This window comes from Mastomys coucha, unplaced genomic scaffold (assembly GCF_008632895.1).
Source record: "Mastomys coucha isolate ucsf_1 unplaced genomic scaffold, UCSF_Mcou_1 pScaffold20, whole genome shotgun sequence".
Lineage (NCBI taxonomy): Eukaryota > Metazoa > Chordata > Mammalia > Rodentia > Muridae > Mastomys > Mastomys coucha.
The window spans coordinates 119,768,399-119,786,883 of NW_022196903.1; the positions used below are offsets into that span (position 1 = coordinate 119,768,399).

The 18,485-nt window shown below is 45.2% G+C and overlaps 2 protein-coding genes across 15 annotated transcripts in view; one reads left to right on the forward strand and one right to left on the reverse strand.

The window, feature by feature from the left end:
* Akap3 (A-kinase anchoring protein 3) overlaps nt 1-14,555 on the forward strand; it is a 26,268-nt gene extending 11,713 nt beyond the window's left edge. For all 4 annotated transcript variants that reach the window (XM_031383488.1, XM_031383490.1, XM_031383487.1 and 1 more), the window contains 3 exons: nt 317-412; nt 4,162-6,495; nt 14,227-14,555. In XM_031383488.1, the coding sequence (XP_031239348.1) occupies nt 317-412; nt 4,162-6,495; nt 14,227-14,382 (2,586 nt within the window). In that variant the 3' untranslated portion in view covers nt 14,383-14,555. The remainder of the gene's footprint in view (nt 1-316; nt 413-4,161; nt 6,496-14,226) is intronic.
* A 1,911-nt stretch (nt 14,556-16,466) lies between these two features.
* Dyrk4 (dual specificity tyrosine phosphorylation regulated kinase 4) overlaps nt 16,467-18,485 on the reverse strand; it is a 44,800-nt gene continuing 42,781 nt past the window's right edge. For 8 of the 11 annotated variants that reach the window (XM_031383494.1, XM_031383495.1, XM_031383493.1 and 5 more), the window contains 2 exons: nt 17,728-17,906; nt 16,467-16,959 (listed from right to left, as the gene is read on the reverse strand). In XM_031383494.1, the coding sequence (XP_031239354.1) occupies nt 16,760-16,959; nt 17,728-17,906 (379 nt within the window). In that variant the 3' untranslated portion in view covers nt 16,467-16,759. Of the gene's footprint in view, nt 16,960-17,727; nt 17,907-18,485 lie in introns of those variants that run through there. The other 3 variants (XM_031383504.1, XM_031383502.1, XM_031383496.1) reach the window with 2 other exon arrangements.

An 18,485-nucleotide genomic window follows, 5' to 3' on the forward strand; every position in this document is an offset into this window, starting at 1 on the left:
AAAGGCGTGCGCCACCACCACCTGGCTACAAGGCCTCACCTATTCCAACAAGGCCACACCTAGTAGTGCCACTCACTGGGCCAAGCATATTCAAAGCACCACAGTTATCTCTAGAGAAAAAAAATCTTGTGAGAAATCATGCTGCAAATGAAAGCTGAGGCTAGAGATCCATGGTTGAGTGGGGTCTAAGCAGCACTTTGGACATGCCTCTGTGGAAAGCATGGCTCCTGCTTCCTATATCTCCTTCTCTTAGTTCTCCTTCTGTTCATGTAACCTTTTGATGACTTCTCTCTCTCTCTCTCTTTGATATTACCAGATGGCGGATAGGGTTGACTGGTTACAAAGTCAAAGTGGTGTTTGCAAAGTTGGTGTCTATTCACCTGGAGACAACCAACAACAAGACTGGAAAATGGTAAGGTTGCTTTCCTCAGCAGCACTCGTTAGGGACATTTGGACTGTCGTCAAATTATTCTCTTCTTCATTTTGAAGATGCTAAAATGAGCTCATGTAGAACAAAAACTTCCCCAATTTAACAAATTCTACAGTTTATGATGTCTGATATTTTACTCTTTAATTATGTGTCTCTAGGGGCATGACTTGTGCTTGTGAGTCCATGTACCCCAGTGACCAGAGGAGAGTGTGCAATTCCCTGGAAAGCAGAGCTACAGCCAGTTGTGAGAGACCATGTGAACGCTGGGAACCAGGCTCTGCTCCTGAGCCTGTGCTTGCTATGTAGTGTGGGAAACATGATATTATTAATAAAAAATGTGTGTTACAGTGATAGAATTTTAAGTTTTAAACAACTGCAGCTTAGAAATAACTGTCTCTAGGCTAGTGAGATGGCTCAGTGGGTGAAGGACTCACCATCAAGCCTGATGATTCGAGTTCAGTCCCTGGAACCCACATGGTGGAAGGAGAGAACCAGCCGAGGAAACATGCCCTCTGACCTCCACACAAATGTTGCTAAATAAGCCTTGCTTCCAAACAGTCATTGTAAAAAAAAAAAAAAAAAAAAAAAAAAAAAAAAAAAAAAAACAACAACAACAACAACAACAAAACAAAACAAAACAAAACAAAACAAAAAAACCATAAATGTCTCCAAAGTATATAAGAAAGAATTCTTGAAATTCAGGATGGCTTAAGATGCTAAGAAGCCTAAACGCTCAGTGATCGTGCCACTGCACCTTGAGCATCCAGTAAGCGTCTATTAAATGTTTCACAGTAAGTGCTTACTGGGGAGCCCAGGATTGGGAGGCTGTATCTGTCAGGGTCAAATAAGGAAATAAAAGGCACACCCCTATGGTTTAACATTTTAAAATTGTTTCCTGAGGGAAGGTAGTCCACTATTGAAAGATACAAGGGAAGGGCTCTGGGAGTCTAGCAGTGTAGAAAGTAGATACTAAGCTGAGCCTCACAAGAGCCCTCATTCAAGGCTGTTTGGACACAGATGGGCCATGGCACAGCGCTTTGCACCCCCTTGTAGCCATGTAGTGTCCTCTACTGATAAAGGCCACTGTCCAGAGTGAGAGATGCTTAAAGGACTGTCTCAGAATCACAAAGTAAGATGAGTTTGCAGTGAATGACCATAACTGACCAGCACAGACAGTAGCATATAACGCCAGAAACATACATATACATTAGAAGCAATTCTTTATGAAGGTCTTGGGGCAGTAGAGATGGCTCAAGGGTACAGAGGCTTGCCACCTGGCCTGATGACCCGTGCCCATGTCCCAGACCCACATGCTGAAAGGGTGAAAGGTGAGATGTGACTCCCACAGGTTGTCATTCTCTGCACACATACACGTACATACACATCACACTTGCGCACACACAAGCATACATGCACACTGTAACCCAAAACTAAAAGGTTCCATCCTCCAGTGCAGTCATTGCTGCATCCCTACTCAGAAGACTAACATTTCATGTTAAGTGCCTATCTGAGTTTATACCAACTATTTTCTTACCAATAGGAGCCAAAACCCTGAGAAATCTTCTCCAGACACACAAGCACTCATGTCAAATTGCTAAAGACCCCACCTGCGTCTATCAGATGTTTTATTCATCCTTGCTCTTTCATGTAGAGAAACAAAACGCAAACCAAACAAAACTCCATCACCTTTCACTAAGCAAGAAGTACCCTGGGAGATCCAAAATCAAAACTGAGTTCTGCTGTGGTGGACCTTTCCACTCCCGGGGAAACAGTGTAAAACTTAAATGTCATTGAAGATGTAAGTATAATTTGGTGTAAGTCAGACATTTGAGGTTATTTGACAGTTTGGGGTCATTTGGCTAATGGATTTTCTGAACAATAATTGTTATATGTGTTTCATGTCAAGCATTTCGTGCAGAGTCATTTCAAGCAGGGTCATTTCCAGCAGGGCATGGTGATATTCCTTGCGACTCCAGCACTCAGGAGGTGGAAATGAAAAAAACTGGATTAAATATGTTTAATGAGCTAGATATGGAAGAGAAAAAAACAGGACTGAGTTTACAGTTGCCTAACTAAGCTACAGAAGCATAAGATCTCTGAGCAGAGAAAACTAATCCTATTGATCTTCTGTGTTCTTCCCCATGGGCATGAAGCATTTTTGGTTTTGAAAGGAGAAAGGATGACTTGACAATAACAGTCTCCTTCCACACAGAGAGGATGCTATTGCGTAAGAAGAGGGGGGCTGAAGGAGCAGTGGACTTTAACGGGAAGAGAGACAGGAGTCCTCAGTCTCCAAGGCACTCAGATGACTTGGTGTTTCCATCAATACCTGTAGCCAACAGAGTTGTAACATACATTCCAAGAATCAGAAGCAGAGAGGTGGAAGCTATAGAGAATACTTTGCATTTAGACATAGATTATAGGCAATCTATAGTTTTATAGTGACGCACAGGATTTTTTTCTACAAGTCTCTTCCATTCCACTTGGATAAGAATTCTAGTGATTGTGCTATGAGGCTGGTCACATCCATGTTGGCCTGACCACCTCGTTACATCAGCTGGACTGGGGTCCTTATGATGAAGAAGTCAAGCCTGAGATACTGTCTGTATCAGGCCTGAGTACATTTGGATCTAACACCTTTTCTGGCCTCTGCAGGCACCCATATGCATGTACACACACACACATACACATGCACACAAATAATTTTTTTAAAATTACCACTATGGAACAAATAGTAGCCAGTTTTAAGTATTTTATTTTTATTTTATGTATGTGGGTATTTTTTTTTTCTGTGCACCTGGTACGTGCCTGATGCCTACAGAGGCCAGAAGAGAATATTGGATGCCCTGGAATCAGTCAGTTCTAGACAGTTGTGACCGTAATTTATCCCATTTTTTTCTGAAACTATAGTGATAATAATAGACATAAATTTAAAAACAACAGATATGTGGGTGAGGGTGACAGGGCCTTTCACCCCAGCTATCAGGAGACAGCAACAGGCAGATTGCTGTGAGATTGCAGACAGCTAGGGCTACACAGAGAAACCCTACCTTGAAAAAAAGGGGAGGGAAAACAAAAACAACACACATTCACACACAAACCCCAGCAGATAGATCTCAGAAAGTGATGCTGAGCACCAGTGTCAGCTCATTGCAGATATGAACACCCTGTGATCTTTAGGTTGTTGCCGTCAGGAACAATGGAAGCATCTGAGAACATGGGCTTTACGGTAGATGGCCTGACGGTTGGGATTCTAGCTTCATCCCTAAGTAATCTTATAATTTCAAACAACTAACTTAACTCAATCTTTTAGAGTTTTTTGTTTGTTTTTGCTTTTTTGTTTGTTTGTTTGTTTGTTTGTTTGTTTGTTTTTTGGGAAAGGGTTTCTCTGTGTAGCCTTGGCTGTTCTGGAACTCACTCTGTAGACCAGGCTGGCCTCGAACTCAGAAATCCGCCTGCCTCTGCCTCCCAAGTGCTGGGATTAAAGGCGCACGCCACCACTGCCCGGCAATCTTTTAATTCTTTGATTCTCTCCCTTGTCAAATGAAGAAAGCAAGAGAAGCAACACTTAGGATGATAGCCTTAAAATAGTGTGTCTGGTCTATTGTAGATATTCAATAAATGTGAATGCCTTCTATTAAGACGCTAGAGCCAGCTGGCCTTGACAGTTTTCCTGAGTGTCCTGTATCTTTGCTGTGTTACAACTGGGTGAAACCATGTCTGCTTTTCAGGATACATCAGCAGATCCTGTCCGAGTGCTCAGCTGGCTCCGCAAAGACCTAGAGAAAAGTACAGCAGGGTTCCAGGACTCAAGGTTCAAGCCTGGAGAGTCATCATTTGGGGAGGAAGTGGCTTACCCAGTGGACCAGCGAAAAGGTTTCTGTGTTGATTATTACAATACCACCAACAAGGGCAGTCCAGGAAGATTGCATTTTGAGATGTCTCACAAGGAGAACCCTCCCCAGGGCCTCATTGCCCATGTTGGTAATGGGGGTTCTATAGATGAAGTTTCCTTCTATGCCAACCGCCTCACAAACCTAGTGATCGCCATGGCCCGAAAGGAAATCAATGAGAAGATCCATGGCACTGAAAACAAATGTGTCCATCAGTCATTGTATATGGGGGATGAACCCACACCCCACAAAAGCTTGAGTACAGTAGCCTCTGAGCTCGTGAACGAGACAGTCACTGCATGTTCCAAAAATATTGCTAGTGACAAAGCTCCTGGCTCTGGAGACAGGGCCTTGGGGTCAACACAGACCTCTGGTCTAAGATACACAAGCACTCTGAAGATCAAGGAGAGCACAAAGGAAGGCAAGTGCCCCGACGACAAGCCCAGTTCTAAGAAGACTTTCTTCTATAAGGAAGTGTTTGAATCCCGGAATGCAGGAGATGCCAAGGAGGGTGGGAGGTCCTTACCTGGAGATCGAAAACTTTTCAGGAGCAGCCCCGACAGGCCTGACGACTTTTCCAACTCGATCAGTCAAGGGATCATGACCTATGCCAACAGTGTGGTGTCTGACATGATGGTGTCTATCATGAAGACGCTGAAGATCCAGGTGAAAGATACAACCATTGCCACTATCCTGCTGAAGAAGGTATTGATGAAGCATGCAAAAGAGGTCGTCTCCGATCTCATCGACTCCTTCATGAAAAACCTCCACAGTGTCACAGGGAGCCTCATGACTGACACAGACTTTGTCTCAGCTGTGAAACGAAGTTTTTTTTCTCATGGAAGCCAAAAGGCCACAGATATCATGGATGCCATGCTGGGTAAGCTATACAATGTGATGTTTGCCAAGAAATACCCCGAGAACATCCGGAAAGCCAGGGATAAGTTCGAGAGTTACTCCCTTACCTCCACGAAATCACGGGCTGGTGACCCCAAGCTCCCAGACTTGAACTTTGCAATGAAATCAGAGTCAAAACTGAAAGAAAATTTGTTTTCTACATGCAAACCAGAGAAAGAGAAGACATGTGCTGAAACTCTGGGTGAGCACATTATTAAGGAGGGACTGAACATGTGGCACAAGAGTCAGCAAAAATCTCCTGGCTTGGAGCGTGCTGCGAAACAGAGTCACACTCCACCGGAGGTCTCCTTTGAATGCCCGGATCCTTGTGAGGCAAACCCTCCTCACCAGCCTCAGCCACCAGAGCATTTTGGAAATTTTATGTATGAATCAGACTCCTGGGCCAAGGACCTGATTGTATCTGCCCTGCTTCTGATTCAGTACCACCTGGCACAGGGAGGAAGGATGGATGCTCAGAGCTTCCTGGAAGCTGCTGCCAGCACCAACTTCCCCGCCAAGCCGCCTCCTTCTCCTGTGCTTCACAATGAGTGCAAACCTAAGTCTCCTCCCCATAAGATATGTGACCAAGAACAAACAGAAAAGAAAGATCTGATGAGTGTCATCTTCAATTTTATCCGGAACTTACTCAGCGAGACCATATTCAAGGGTAGCCGTAACTGTGAATCCAAGGCGCATGAGCAGAACATTAAGGAAGAAGAGATCAACCTGTGTGAAAGGCCTGTGACTCCATGCGAAAGGCCTATTAGCCCGCCTGCCACGAAATTCTGTGAGGATGAAGAGGCCACTGGTGGTGCCTTATCTGGGCTAACCAAGATGGTCGCCAACCAGCTAGACGGCGCTATGAATGGGCAGATGATGGAGCACCTGATGGACTCAGTGATGAAGTTATGCCTCATTATTGCCAAGTCCTGTGACTCTCCCCTATCAGAGCTGGGAGAGGAAAAGTGTGGGGATGCCAGCCGGCCAAATTCTGCCTTCCCAGATAACTTATATGAGTGCCTACCAGTCAAGGGCACAGGGACAGCCGAAGCCCTCCTGCAGAATGCCTACCTTGCCATCCATAATGAGCTGAGAGGTTTGTCAGGACAGCCACCCGAGGGCTGTGAAATCCCCAAGGTGATCGTCAGCAACCACAATCTGGCTGACACCGTTCAGAACAAGCAGCTGCAAGCTGTCCTCCAGTGGGTGGCTGCCTCAGAGCTCAATGTCCCTATTTTGTACTTTGCTGGTGATGATGAAGGAATCCAGGAGAAGGTAAGAAACCCCACAAGGCTTTCCTGTGGGCTGACTGGGCCTTAGGGTCTGTGTGTTTTTCTGAATGGGGCCACAACTATGGGAAGGGGAGAACCTGACAGAAAGAACTTGAAGATTATGCCTTTCAGCAGAGGTAAGGGTAAGCTGGGATTAGATCACAACTAGAAACACATCACGAGAGGGAAGGAAAAACGATGTCTTTGGCATTCATTTATTGTTCCAGGAGCACCAATGAAAATCCTCCAGGAGACTCGGTTTCAGAATCAGGCAAAGGCTGCACCCGAGGCTGCCTTTTTGTTTGCTTGCTTCCTTTTTATCCTGATTCTGTACCTGTGGCTCACAGTACAGTGGTGTTGTAGTCACTGAGCTCTTGTTCTGGAACAGCCTGCATACTGGGCTGTTGGACATCCGGACATTAACTAAACAAATCTGCCACTTTTGAACTTTCTCCCAGAGCCTTCATTTTCCTCCAGGGGCACAACAGGGAGTCAAAATTTAGGACTAAAGTTAAGATCTGAAACTTACTGCTAAATCTGCGTGGGTCCTTCCCTAGTTCCACCTTTCATGTCGGGAGGGGGGTCTCTGATTGAAAACAAGATGTAAGCGTGGATTGTCCCCACAGGGCCAGGCGCTTGTCTTGAGGGAGTAGTGTTTGTATGAGAGAGGTATGAGATAGGACGTCAGTAGGAGACCTCACTCTTCCTGTGCTCTCTAGGGCTGGCTTCCTTCTTTCTGGTGACTTGGGGAAAATGTAGGCATGGAGTGGAACTCTGTGGAGTCGGAGAAGGTACATCCTCTGATCCCTTTGTTCTGTTGTTTCTCATTTGAAAAGTAGAGTTTGAGTGTAGATGGGGATTATCTAAGATTATGGATTTTCTTTTGAGCTTCTCTTTGCCATAGCCCTTACCTGATGATGCTCCATGAAGGCCTGTATGTAAGGCACTTCACACTACTTTCCTGCTTGTCTCCAGAACAGACCCCACTGCAGTATGTATTTAAGTTAAGCTTCCAGCCTTTGGCCAAATTTTCCTATCATCCATCTTCTATTGAGGCCAGACAATATTTTCTTTAGGATCAGTTCTTAGGGTCGGTTTAACCTAATTGATCTACAGTGTTGCAGGGAGTCCAAGAAAATGGAGGGCAAACTTCCTGTGACAATCTCGAGAGAGAAAGACAAGTACTAGAGTCTCTAGTCATAGGAAGGAATGTGTGGCTCACAAACCAGAGTTTCTAAGCCTTTGGTGACAACCCTCAGAAGTGTCTCCAGAGACGCTTGGAGACTAAACCAAAAGGCAGGGGTAGGGTGCTCTAAACATTTTTTTTCCTGGTTTTTGTGGTGGTAGCTGCTGTTGTTGTTGTTGTTGTTTTTGAGGCCTAGGAGAGACAGAAAGGAGGTAGAGAGGTTCACTCTCTAGCACCAAACACAAGAAACTATCCTCTTAGAAACCAGAAGACATGGAGGAAAGGGCTTTTTCTTTTAAAAAATTGGATTAATTAACCCCTGAAAGTGGAAAGACAGTTTCATAGAGTTTCACAGAGTCACATAGCATGCAGATTAGATTGCATCAATTCTAAGAAAGAACCAGATTGAGCTTAACTTCAGTCAGGACATCACTCCCAGGCTTAGCAAGGCTACAGTGGTTACTCAAGAGGCACCACAAAACATCCTCACTGGCAGCCTCCGCCCTGACCTACTAGAACACAGCCTTCATCTTTAGCAGTGTACCCAGCTGATATGTGTACAGATAGACTTGGTGACAGGGTTACCATGTTTGTGTGACAGCCAGGAAGTTGTCAAGTGAGTCAGCTATCTGTCATCTAGCTCTGACACTAGGACCCTGGCATACTCTGTGTCTTTCAGTGTTTCCAGTCCATACACCACAATTATTTTGGTCCACAGTGGTCAGCAGGAGGAAGGGAGAGTATATTCTGGAAAATATTTTAGATAAATAAACAAGCTAAAAGCAAGCACAGCCTCATGTGCAGTGTATGAAAAGCTTCTATTTGTAGCCATCTTTCCAACCCACCATACATAGCATACAAATATATTCTGTTGATGGATTTTAAACTAAAGTTCTGTAATGTATTTGTCTGAATAGGACAATAGACTTATAGACCCTTTATACAGTTTTATTAATTCTGGAGAAAAATATGTCCTCCTGTTATTCCAGTGAAGGCCAGTTGGAGGGGTGGTCAGCTGAGGTTTTACTTCTCCATGTTAGAACAGTTGAATAATGTGTACAGCAAAGAAACTAGCTGAAACCAACTGTTTTTCTTTTGGAAAGACACTGATGTATGCAAATATCATCATGCTGATAAAGCTCATTGAACCTAAGACTGGGGTGCCCAGGAACCTGCCTGCTTTCAACACTATAGAATTTATTTTTAATAGGTCATATGGATGCAAGATCAAAACCCAAAATTTAAAAAGATTGAACACTGAAAACAGTGTCTCCTCATGCGATCACTTCTCTATTGCCCCCCCTGCAGAAAAGCCAAGTTCATTTATTCCTGGGGTGTTTTTCCAGAAATACATATGTGTGTACATGTAGAGCTAATATATACCTATGTCTTTTTTAGTACAAATGGTTATATGCATTTATAAGTGACAGAATATACATGCAACACATTTGACATACTTTATAAGTACAATACATGTGATATAATTTATATGTATACATGAGAGAAACACATAGATACAAATACATATATACACACATGTATGTGATATACACATGCCCTTATACCCATAGAATACCCATACATACATATAACTTATATAGATGAATACATTATATATATATAAAGGTATATAAATTCTAACATAGAATTTTTATAATTTTGTTTTACTTTTTAATTTGTTCTTTGAAACAGGGTCTTGCTGTGTAGCTCAGGCTGGCCTTAGGTTCTCTGTGTAGCTCAGGCTAGTCTCTAACTAGAAACCCTCCTGCCACAGCCCCCTGAGTCTCTGGGGTTCTCTTTTGATTTCACTGTATACAATTTAATCTAATCTAAGATAGTTTTTTCTTTGAATATCTTCTAGGTTTTGTTTTGGGTTTTCTTTTAGTACTTTGAGATATTTTAAAGGTTTTTTTTGTTGTTGTTTTGTTTGTTTTTGTTTTTTCGAGACAGGGTTTCTCTGTATAACCCTGGCTGTCCTGGAACTCACTCTGTAGAACCAGGCTGTCCTCAAACTCAGAAATCCACCTGCCTCTGCCTCCCAAGTGCTGGGATTAAAGGCCTGCGCCACCACCACCCGACCAGCCTGATTCTGCACTTTCTATTCTGTGCCATTGAATTGTCCATCTGTCTATAGGCCAATGGCTGACTCTGTTTATTATAGTCTTGCAAATTTTAAAACATCCCCTAAAACTGAACACTCCCTGTCTGTCTGTACCAGTGTTTTAGGTAGTTAGTTGAATTAGTTTTCTCACAGCTGTGACTAAATGCCTGACAAAAAGCAACAGAAGGAAGGAGTGGCTTTTTTTAGTACAAGTTGTTATATACATTTATAAGTGCATTTATAAGTGTACCTTACAGTCTCCGAGAGGTATAGCCCCTCACTACAGAGAAGGCATGGATGCAGGAGTGGAGCAGCTGCTCACATGTGTCTGCAGGCAGGCAGGAAGTGGAGGTAGGCTAGGAAACTGAGGTGCCTTCCCCTGTGACTCACTTAAGTCAGCAATGCTCATCTTCTAAAAGTTCCACAGCCTTCCATAACAACTCTACCATCCAATGACCAAGTATTCCACCATGGGATCCTACAGACACATTCACATTCAAACCACAGCACAGGTCCTCCCTGGTTATATTTACATTCCCTCCTACTGAGGGAAGATGAGCTATATAGTGAGCTGGAGACTATCCTGGGCTGTATTGTGAGACCTTTAATTAAGGTAATGATGATGATGATGATGATGATGATGATGAGGAGGAGGAGGAGGAGGAGGAGGAAGAGGAGGAGGAGGAGGAGGAAGAAGAAGAAGAAGAGGAGGAGGAGGAGGAGCAGGAGATGACTTCCTAAAATAGTCGTTAGGATGGGTTTCCACTCCCGCCATTCTCCTCAACATGTCTTTCATTTACTCTAGGAGTCATAGTGATAGATCACTGTGGATTGATTTAATAAATATAAATTCAAATGACTAAAGATGCTGACCATCACTCTTATGTATTCCTTAGTGCATTTGTGTTGATTCTTGGTGTGATCCACTGCCTGCATGTCTGTGCAGATCTCTTGCCCACATTCTGATGATGGTCTTTCCTTCCTTGTTCCGAGTTGAGATTTGTTTGCCTGATTTTTAAGACAGAGTCTCATGTAGCCCAGGCTGCCCATCCTCTATTGATGAGGATAGTCTTGACTCTGATCCTCCTGCTGAGTATGTGTTAGGTTCCAGTACCTGGCTTACAGGTGCGTGGTACCACGCCCAGTTATGTGGTGCATGAATTGAACGCAGGGCTTTGTGCATGGTAGACTAATGCTCTACCAGCTGAGCCAAACACCCTCCACCCAAAAGTTCTATATTCTAGAGACGAGTCCTTTGTCAAACACAGCTCTCAAATGCTTGCTCTGTGTAAAGCATCTCTTCAAAGAGCAAACATTGTTGATGATGAATTATGTGATGTAGCTTTTTTTCCTGTGTGTTCCTTGTCTTCGTGTCATAGCCTCATTCCATATGTAGCTAAGGGTGACTCTGACTGCTGATCCTCCTGCCTCTACCTCACAGGGTATGAAAGCTGTGTGCTTTTTATGTCGTATGTCCACCTAGTGTTGCTTTTCTGTCTTTGTTATGCTCGAATTGAGCCTTACATGCTAGGCAAGGCATTCTACCCCGGCCCTTCCTTCCCCAGTGCCTCTCGACTGCATGCAGTTTGTCCCCAGAGAACACTTGCCAAAGTCTGGAGACATTTGACTGTCACAATAGGGAAGACAGTTGCTCGTGTGGCAGAAGGCCAAGGATATAATTCAACACTATAAAGCACAGAACAACTTTACAGTATAGAACTGAACCTGTGAAGGGAACAGTACGGACAGAGCTGGCCCATCCTAAGATCACGCGGACTTTCCTCCTTGCCTTGTGTCAGTGAATGGGGCTTGAATGCCCTTGTGTTTGTGTGTGCCTTGTGTGTTGATGTTGGCTCTTTGCGTTTGTGTGGTTTTGTTTTCTCAGTGCTGGGAAAGCCCCAGCTTCATACATTAGACAGGTACTCTACGACTGAGTTACTGCCCCACGTATGGGTCGCTTTTGCACACCTGTCAAGAAGGGAATGAGATATATTCCTTCACACAAGGATAGATGGGTGTTTTTGACTTACTCTTGAAAGGCTCATGGGTATCCCACCCCTATGAATTTCCCAGCCACTTCACTCAGAGGTCAGCTGGTCATGGTGCTAGGGCTAGCTCTTGTTCTAGATGTGGTCGTCCTTCTTGTTTTTCCTTTTGTGCCCCTTTATGGTTTATCTGAAGATTTCCCATTTGAATTTTTCTGTCGTGATATTTCAGGGGCTGTCTTGATTGGATTGTTTTCTTTAAGATGTGTTACTTTGTGGCCCGGGCATCTGTGTTAATGTTAAACTCCGTCTTTAGGAGTTAAAGGATAGTCACCCATTTGCACTGAGAGCCACAGGTTCTCTTACTTGGCCTCCAGTTGCCTTGGGCTAAAATGGTCCTCTAGTGATTCTCCTAGAACACGTATGCTGGAAAGGAGCTGGAGTTCTGTTCATGCTGGAGATCAAACCAAGGGTGTGGCACACACTAGGCAAACTGTGTGAAATGTTCTTATTTAACCTCCATTCCTGAGGTCTATTTCTGCTCAATGAGGAATTCTGGTTTGGCCTTTCTCTTCTGCCAGCAGTGGTCTTTCTTCTTTTTTCCCTATGTGTATATGTGAGTTAGGATCCTGAGGATGGGAAGGTAAACCTTTGGGTCATGCTCACAGGCCCTGACTTCTGCTTATCACATCTTTAGTCTTCAATAATTTTTTTTTTACTCTGCTGTCTTCCTTCTGTGGTCTCCTCCATCTGATACCCTCTTATTTTATGTGTTTAATTTTTAGCCCTAAAATTTCCACTTGTTTTTTTTTCCTTTATACCTCTTACTTCCTTGCAACACGCTGTCCTGTGTATGAACTGGGGACCAAACACAGGGCCATGTACCTGTTCCACCCCAGCAGTACTTCACTGTGGCAGAAGCTCCCTGAGGCATTCAGGTTGGCTCTGCACTCCCTGTGTAGCCCAGGGGCTTTGAGCTTGCAGTAGTCCTCCTCAGCCTTCCTGATAACTGAGATGACAAGCACCAGGCTGGCTTGTTTTTGTTCTTTGCTTTCTGAACACTGGACTAACCTAAGCTGGCCCTCACCTCATAGGACATGCTGCCACATTCTTAAAGAAACACTTCTTGCCTCTACCTCCTGAGTCCTGGAACTCCAAGCAAGCATCGCCACATTCAACAAAACTTTGTCTTGCTCATTTCAAGAATACTTCAATTTCTATTGTGGGAATTTTTCCTTTTGGAAAAATTCATGGGGTGGGACCATGGCCTCTACTTTCTATGCGTTTCTATAGTGAAAGCAGGATGTACAAATAAAGCTCATGCCTGGAGAAGGTTTGGTTGCCCCTGTGCACATGGCTGGAAGGCTGCTTCCACCCATTCTCCTCATTGTGTGCTTGGGAAGAGGACTAAACTTGTGATTCTGAGACCTGGACATGAGCTTGCTCCGTGACTTTCCATGAGCATCACTCTGGCAGGCCCCTTCGCTTTTCCAAGCACCATCTCCTGAGGTAGATCAATCCCTGTTGTACCTCCAGCTCTAACACCAGGGTTCTGAGGTGTATGGGAACAATCCCGTTAGACCCAGGTTGGCCTTAGGGCAACAGAGGTGAGCTACTGACTTGTCCTCTGACAATGCATGACACAGTACCTAACAAGGGAACTTAGGGAGGGAGGGAGGGCTTATCTTGGCCCACAGTTCTGGAGTGCAGTCAGTCCTCCATGGTAAGCAATCCATGGCAGCAGCGTCCTGCAGTCAGTCGCATGGCCTCCATTTGTGCTCAGCTAGCTTTCTTCTTCATGTGCGGTGTGAGACTCCAGCCTCGGGAAGGCTGCAGCCCACTGTTGGGGTCTTCATACCTCAGTGACCCTAAGCTTTGGTGTCAAAGTGGTTGTAGACCTTGTCTAGTTCCCAATCAATATAAGCCATCACAAGTGAAGACTGTTCTATATTAGGCTGAGCACAAACTCTTAGAACCGTTGGGGAACAAGAGCAGTGTTGACAAATGTTTGCTTGGAAGCATTTGCCATTTTCATGGGAAACGTAGGTGGATTTGACTCAGTGAGGTCGCATTCTGTCTCACCAACAGGGCAATAGTAACACATTTGTACTGGGGATAATAAGAGCAACTTCCTGAGCTGAAGCCTGCTTGGGCTGGGGCTAAGTGCTAAGCATGCACAAGGTGCTGTCTACAGGTCATGGACCAGAAAAATTAAAAATCCATTTGTTTGGAGTGAGGGGTAGCTCATGCCTATGAGTCTAGCCCTTGAGAGGTAGAGGCAAGAAGATCAACAGTTTGAGGCCAGCCTTAGTGGCATGAATCCCTTAAGGTTTGTCCTTGCCCCTGAGTCCCTCCTACTTCAGTTTCCCCAAGTTGGGTGGCTCCCTGGTCCCAGGTATGCAGGTGTCTCCTGGTCTGTTTTGGGGCTCTGCTCCTCCATCACCTTCTCTCTGCTCTCCACAGCTGCTTCAGCTCTCAGCCACTGCTGTGGAGAAAGGCCGCAGCGTCGGGGAGGTTCTGCAGTCGGTGCTGAGGTATGAGAAGGAGCGACAGCTGGATGAGGCAGTGGGAAATGTCACGCGGCTGCAGCTGCTGGACTGGCTGATGGCAAACCTGTGATTGTGAGGGCCGAGCCCCCGAACCCTCAGCCCCTTCCCTGCCGCACAGAGCCCTAAAGTTCCCTCCGTACCACCCACACTAGACGCGCCATCTAATGCTACTCACTGGATTTTGCAGATTTTCTTGTCCATGCGAGCAAGGACATAAATTAAAAGATTACAGTTAAAGGGCAAGCATGAGTGTGGCTCTCATTTGTCAGAAAGATAAGGCTGGAGCCTCCCTGAGAAAGCCCTCAGAGGAGCGCTGGGACAGAGGCGGAGAAGAGTGGCCAGTCACCCACTGGCTTCCATGCTGTCCCTAGCAGGGAGATGACTTAAGCCACAGTTGGGCTTATTTTATTTCATTACCATCTTTTAGAGGCATGACAACCATAAAACAGTTTTTAACAGCTAGTCGGAATCATTCACGGGTGTTGTGGGTGTGACCTGGTGTTCCGTCTGCACAAGCTGTAGACCCACAGCCATCTCCAACTGTACACACAGTTGAAAGGTGAAACTGAAGCAGCCTTGGGGCGGTCGGGTGACAGAGGGAGCCAGTGAGATCCTAGTTTCATCCCAGTGGCAAAAAAAAGAAAACAAAAATGGTTCTACATCTGAATTCTCAGTGCTGTGTGGGGGTGCAGGCCCATAGTGTTCACACTTGGGCAGTGGAGGCCGGAGGATCACATCCAGTTCAATGTAAACTACATTATTTATGTCTTGATTGGTGGGCAATGTCTACCACAGCCCAGGTGTGGAGATGAGAGGTCAAGCTGTAGGAATCAGTTCTCTCCCTCCCTGGCAAGGAAGAATACCAGACCAGTCATCAGATTTGGCAGCGACCCTTTTTACCTATCCAGCCATCTTGCTAGCCCAGATTTTTATTTTTTACATTTGTTTATTGGTTCATTTTTTAGAGGAAGCAGCTAATGTTTCTTGTTGTGAGGTGGGTTCTAAAATAGCCTACCTCACCCAGAGCATCTGAGTCCTGGCCAGTTATAACACTGTTGCACCCAGCCTTTCACTTGGATGCTAGGGACCACAGTCAAGCCCCAATCCCGACCTCCTACCTCCCCACCCCCACATATGCACCAAGCATCTTACCAACTGTGCAGTATCCCAGCACCATGACTGGATGTGAGTAATCCCTCAACTTCAGGGCTGAGCTTGTCATGAACACAAAGCTAGCTACAGGGATTGGGGGACAGGGCAGACCTAACAGATAGACAGGGAATCTGAGCCTCTCCTGCCCCTCCTCGAGGTACAAACCAATCAACTTAAATGATGTCAACAACCATTTTCAAATGAGAATCCCAGGCCAAGAGCACAGCTCAGCTGGTGAAATGTTTGCCACATAGCATGAGGACCTGAGTTCTCCAGGACCAATGGAGGAGACCAGACATGGTGCTGCTACAGAGATGGCTCAACAGGAAGGGTATTTGATATAGTTCAAGAGGACCAGTTCAGTTCCCAGCACCCACATCAGGCAGTTCACAACCCCTGTGACTCTAGCTAAGGGGATCTGATGCCCTCCTGTACTGGGCTCCTTAGGTACCTGCTCACACATGACACATTTACACACATGTACGCGTACCCGTGCACACACACTAATAAAAATAAAGTCTGGCTCGATGCCCAAGTGTAGGGGAATGCCTGGGTGGTGAGGTGGGAGTGGGTAGGTGGGAGGGTGAGCACCCTCATAAAAGCAGGGGAGGGGATAGGGATGGGGATGGGATGGGGGTTTGTGGAGAGGAAACCGGGGAAGGGGATAACATTTGAAATGTAAATAAATAAAATATCCAATTGAAAAAAAAAAAAAGCCAGGCATGATGGAGCACACTTGTAATCCCAGCACTACGGAGGCGGAGACAGAGCTGCTCAGTGGCAACTTTCAGGCCGGTGAGAGATTGTTCCAGGAAACCAGGTGGGCAAGAAGAAGAAGGACACCCGTGGTTATCTTCTAGCCTCTACATGCACCTTCGCACACACATTATATATCCTTTCCTAAACCCCCGAGAAGCAGTACTCCCATTATACACACAGAGGCAAAATTGTACAAGAACAGAGCAGAAGAGAATCCTGATTGACACAGACTGACAGTCGTGAACAAGGAAAGATCTGGTTTTACTTAGAGTTCCACTCCTGGGTCTGTAGCGTTCAGCACATACCCCTACACACGTATAAACACAGCCTAAGAAGGTGAGCTCAGCTAAAGGCCACCTCAGCCCTGCCAACCCCCTCTGGAGGAGGAATCGTGCTAACTCACCGTGTGAGTAGAGTCTGATCTTTCTTACAAACCTTTATGCATTAAAAAAGCAATGTGAAGTATTGTACAGTCAAAGTGCCTTCTCTAATACAAATCGATGGCGGAGGGGAACAGCGCACACCCTCCACAAGGGTCACACGATGGGTGGTAAGATGTTTGTGCTCTGTGGTTCTGTGGACATCTCTGACCCAGCCACACTGTCTGGCTTTCCAGAAGCATCTGCTAGATGAGGCAGCTGGACAGTGTGGGCTGTGTGCTGGACAGAGCTCTGCTGTTTGACCAAGTTCTCAGCTTCGGCTTTCGGTTTGTCTGTAGTTTCTCTGGTGGTCTCATCTGCCGAAGGAAGGAAGGGACAAAGAGTAATCCTTCAATGCTAGCCCACTATGTGTTCTCACTCTGCCATTAAGCTCTACATTGGGGGGAGATTGAACATTGTGTGTCCAGCATTTATTTTTAAGCACTTTGTAATCAGTAATTCATTTGATGCTTTCCTAAAGCCCACAGAATAAGCACTGTTCCCAGTGTCACGGGTGTTTAAGCTGATATACAGAGAGGGAGACTGCCTAAAAGCCACACCCAGGACTGCAGAAGCAGAGTTTAATCCCACTTAACTTGAGTCTATTGAACTGTACTTACTAGACCACAGTGCAAAGAAAAATTTGCCTCATGCCATTCTGTGTCATTACAATAATGCAGAGGAGACTCAGTGTAAGAGGTCACCCTGCCAGAGGACCAGAGCTCCACTCCCACATCCACATACAAGGTTGCAACTGCTCTAACTCTAGCTCTAGAGGATCTGGCACCCTCTTCTGGACTCTGTAGGCATACCCATGCACAAATAATAAAATCCTTTTTAAGAGAGCATAAAATGTACACAGAGGGTAAACATAATGCCAAAGAGGAATTGGATATCCAGGACAAATGGAAAATCCTAATGGCAAGAGGCCAAAAAGAGGAATTTAGCTAAAACCAAGTCTCCTCAAAGAGGAAACTTAAAAACAAGCAATGGTGAGCTAGAGGTGGTGTTGTCAGAGCTGAGTTACCCCATGTCCTGCACACACACTGGGGCTCATTCGTCCTTGCTAGTTCCATAGAATCTACCTTTTTTGCCTTTGCTGGCATGTTGCTCTTCAGCCTTTTCCTTGCTTATCTCAGAGGAAATACTGGCACCAGGCTTCCTTAGCGTCTGTGGCCTGGGCCGTGGTTTGAATTTCCTTGGCTCGTGAATCCAGGCATGCTTGAGGGCCTGGTCGGGGGTCATGCGCAGAGAAGGCTCCCACCTGGACACCAAGACAACCCAATACGTTGGTTACTACTGACTTTCTCTTTTCTTAGTAAAACGCTTTTTAAACTATATCAAGATGTTTTTCATTTTGCCTGTATTGTATATCAAAGACAGCAAAGAACAGAGATAAAGACATAACTGTAAAATGGCTGCAAACAACTGTTGATATTTTTCTAAGAAAAGTTGCATCATGAACCAGGTATTTTATCAATACCAAATTGTCTAGGAGTCCTTGAAATTCTCTTATAAGAAATCTTGCCGGGCGGTGGTGGCGCACGCCTTTAATCCCAGCACTTGGGAGGCAGAGGCAGGCGGATTTCTGAGTTCGAGGCCAGCCTGGTCTACAGAGTAAGTTCCAGGACAGCCAGGGCTACACAGAGAAACCCTGTCTTCAAAACAAAACAAAACAAAACAAAACAAACAAAACAAAAACAAAAACAGCAAGATGCATGCTTTTAGTTCTCAAACTATGGGATCTGGGTCTCCAAAGGTAAGGGGAAGGAAATTATAGAAAATCCAACTCATAGGGAAGGATGGCAATGGCTCATCCCAGCTCTCGATCGCTGGAGGCAAG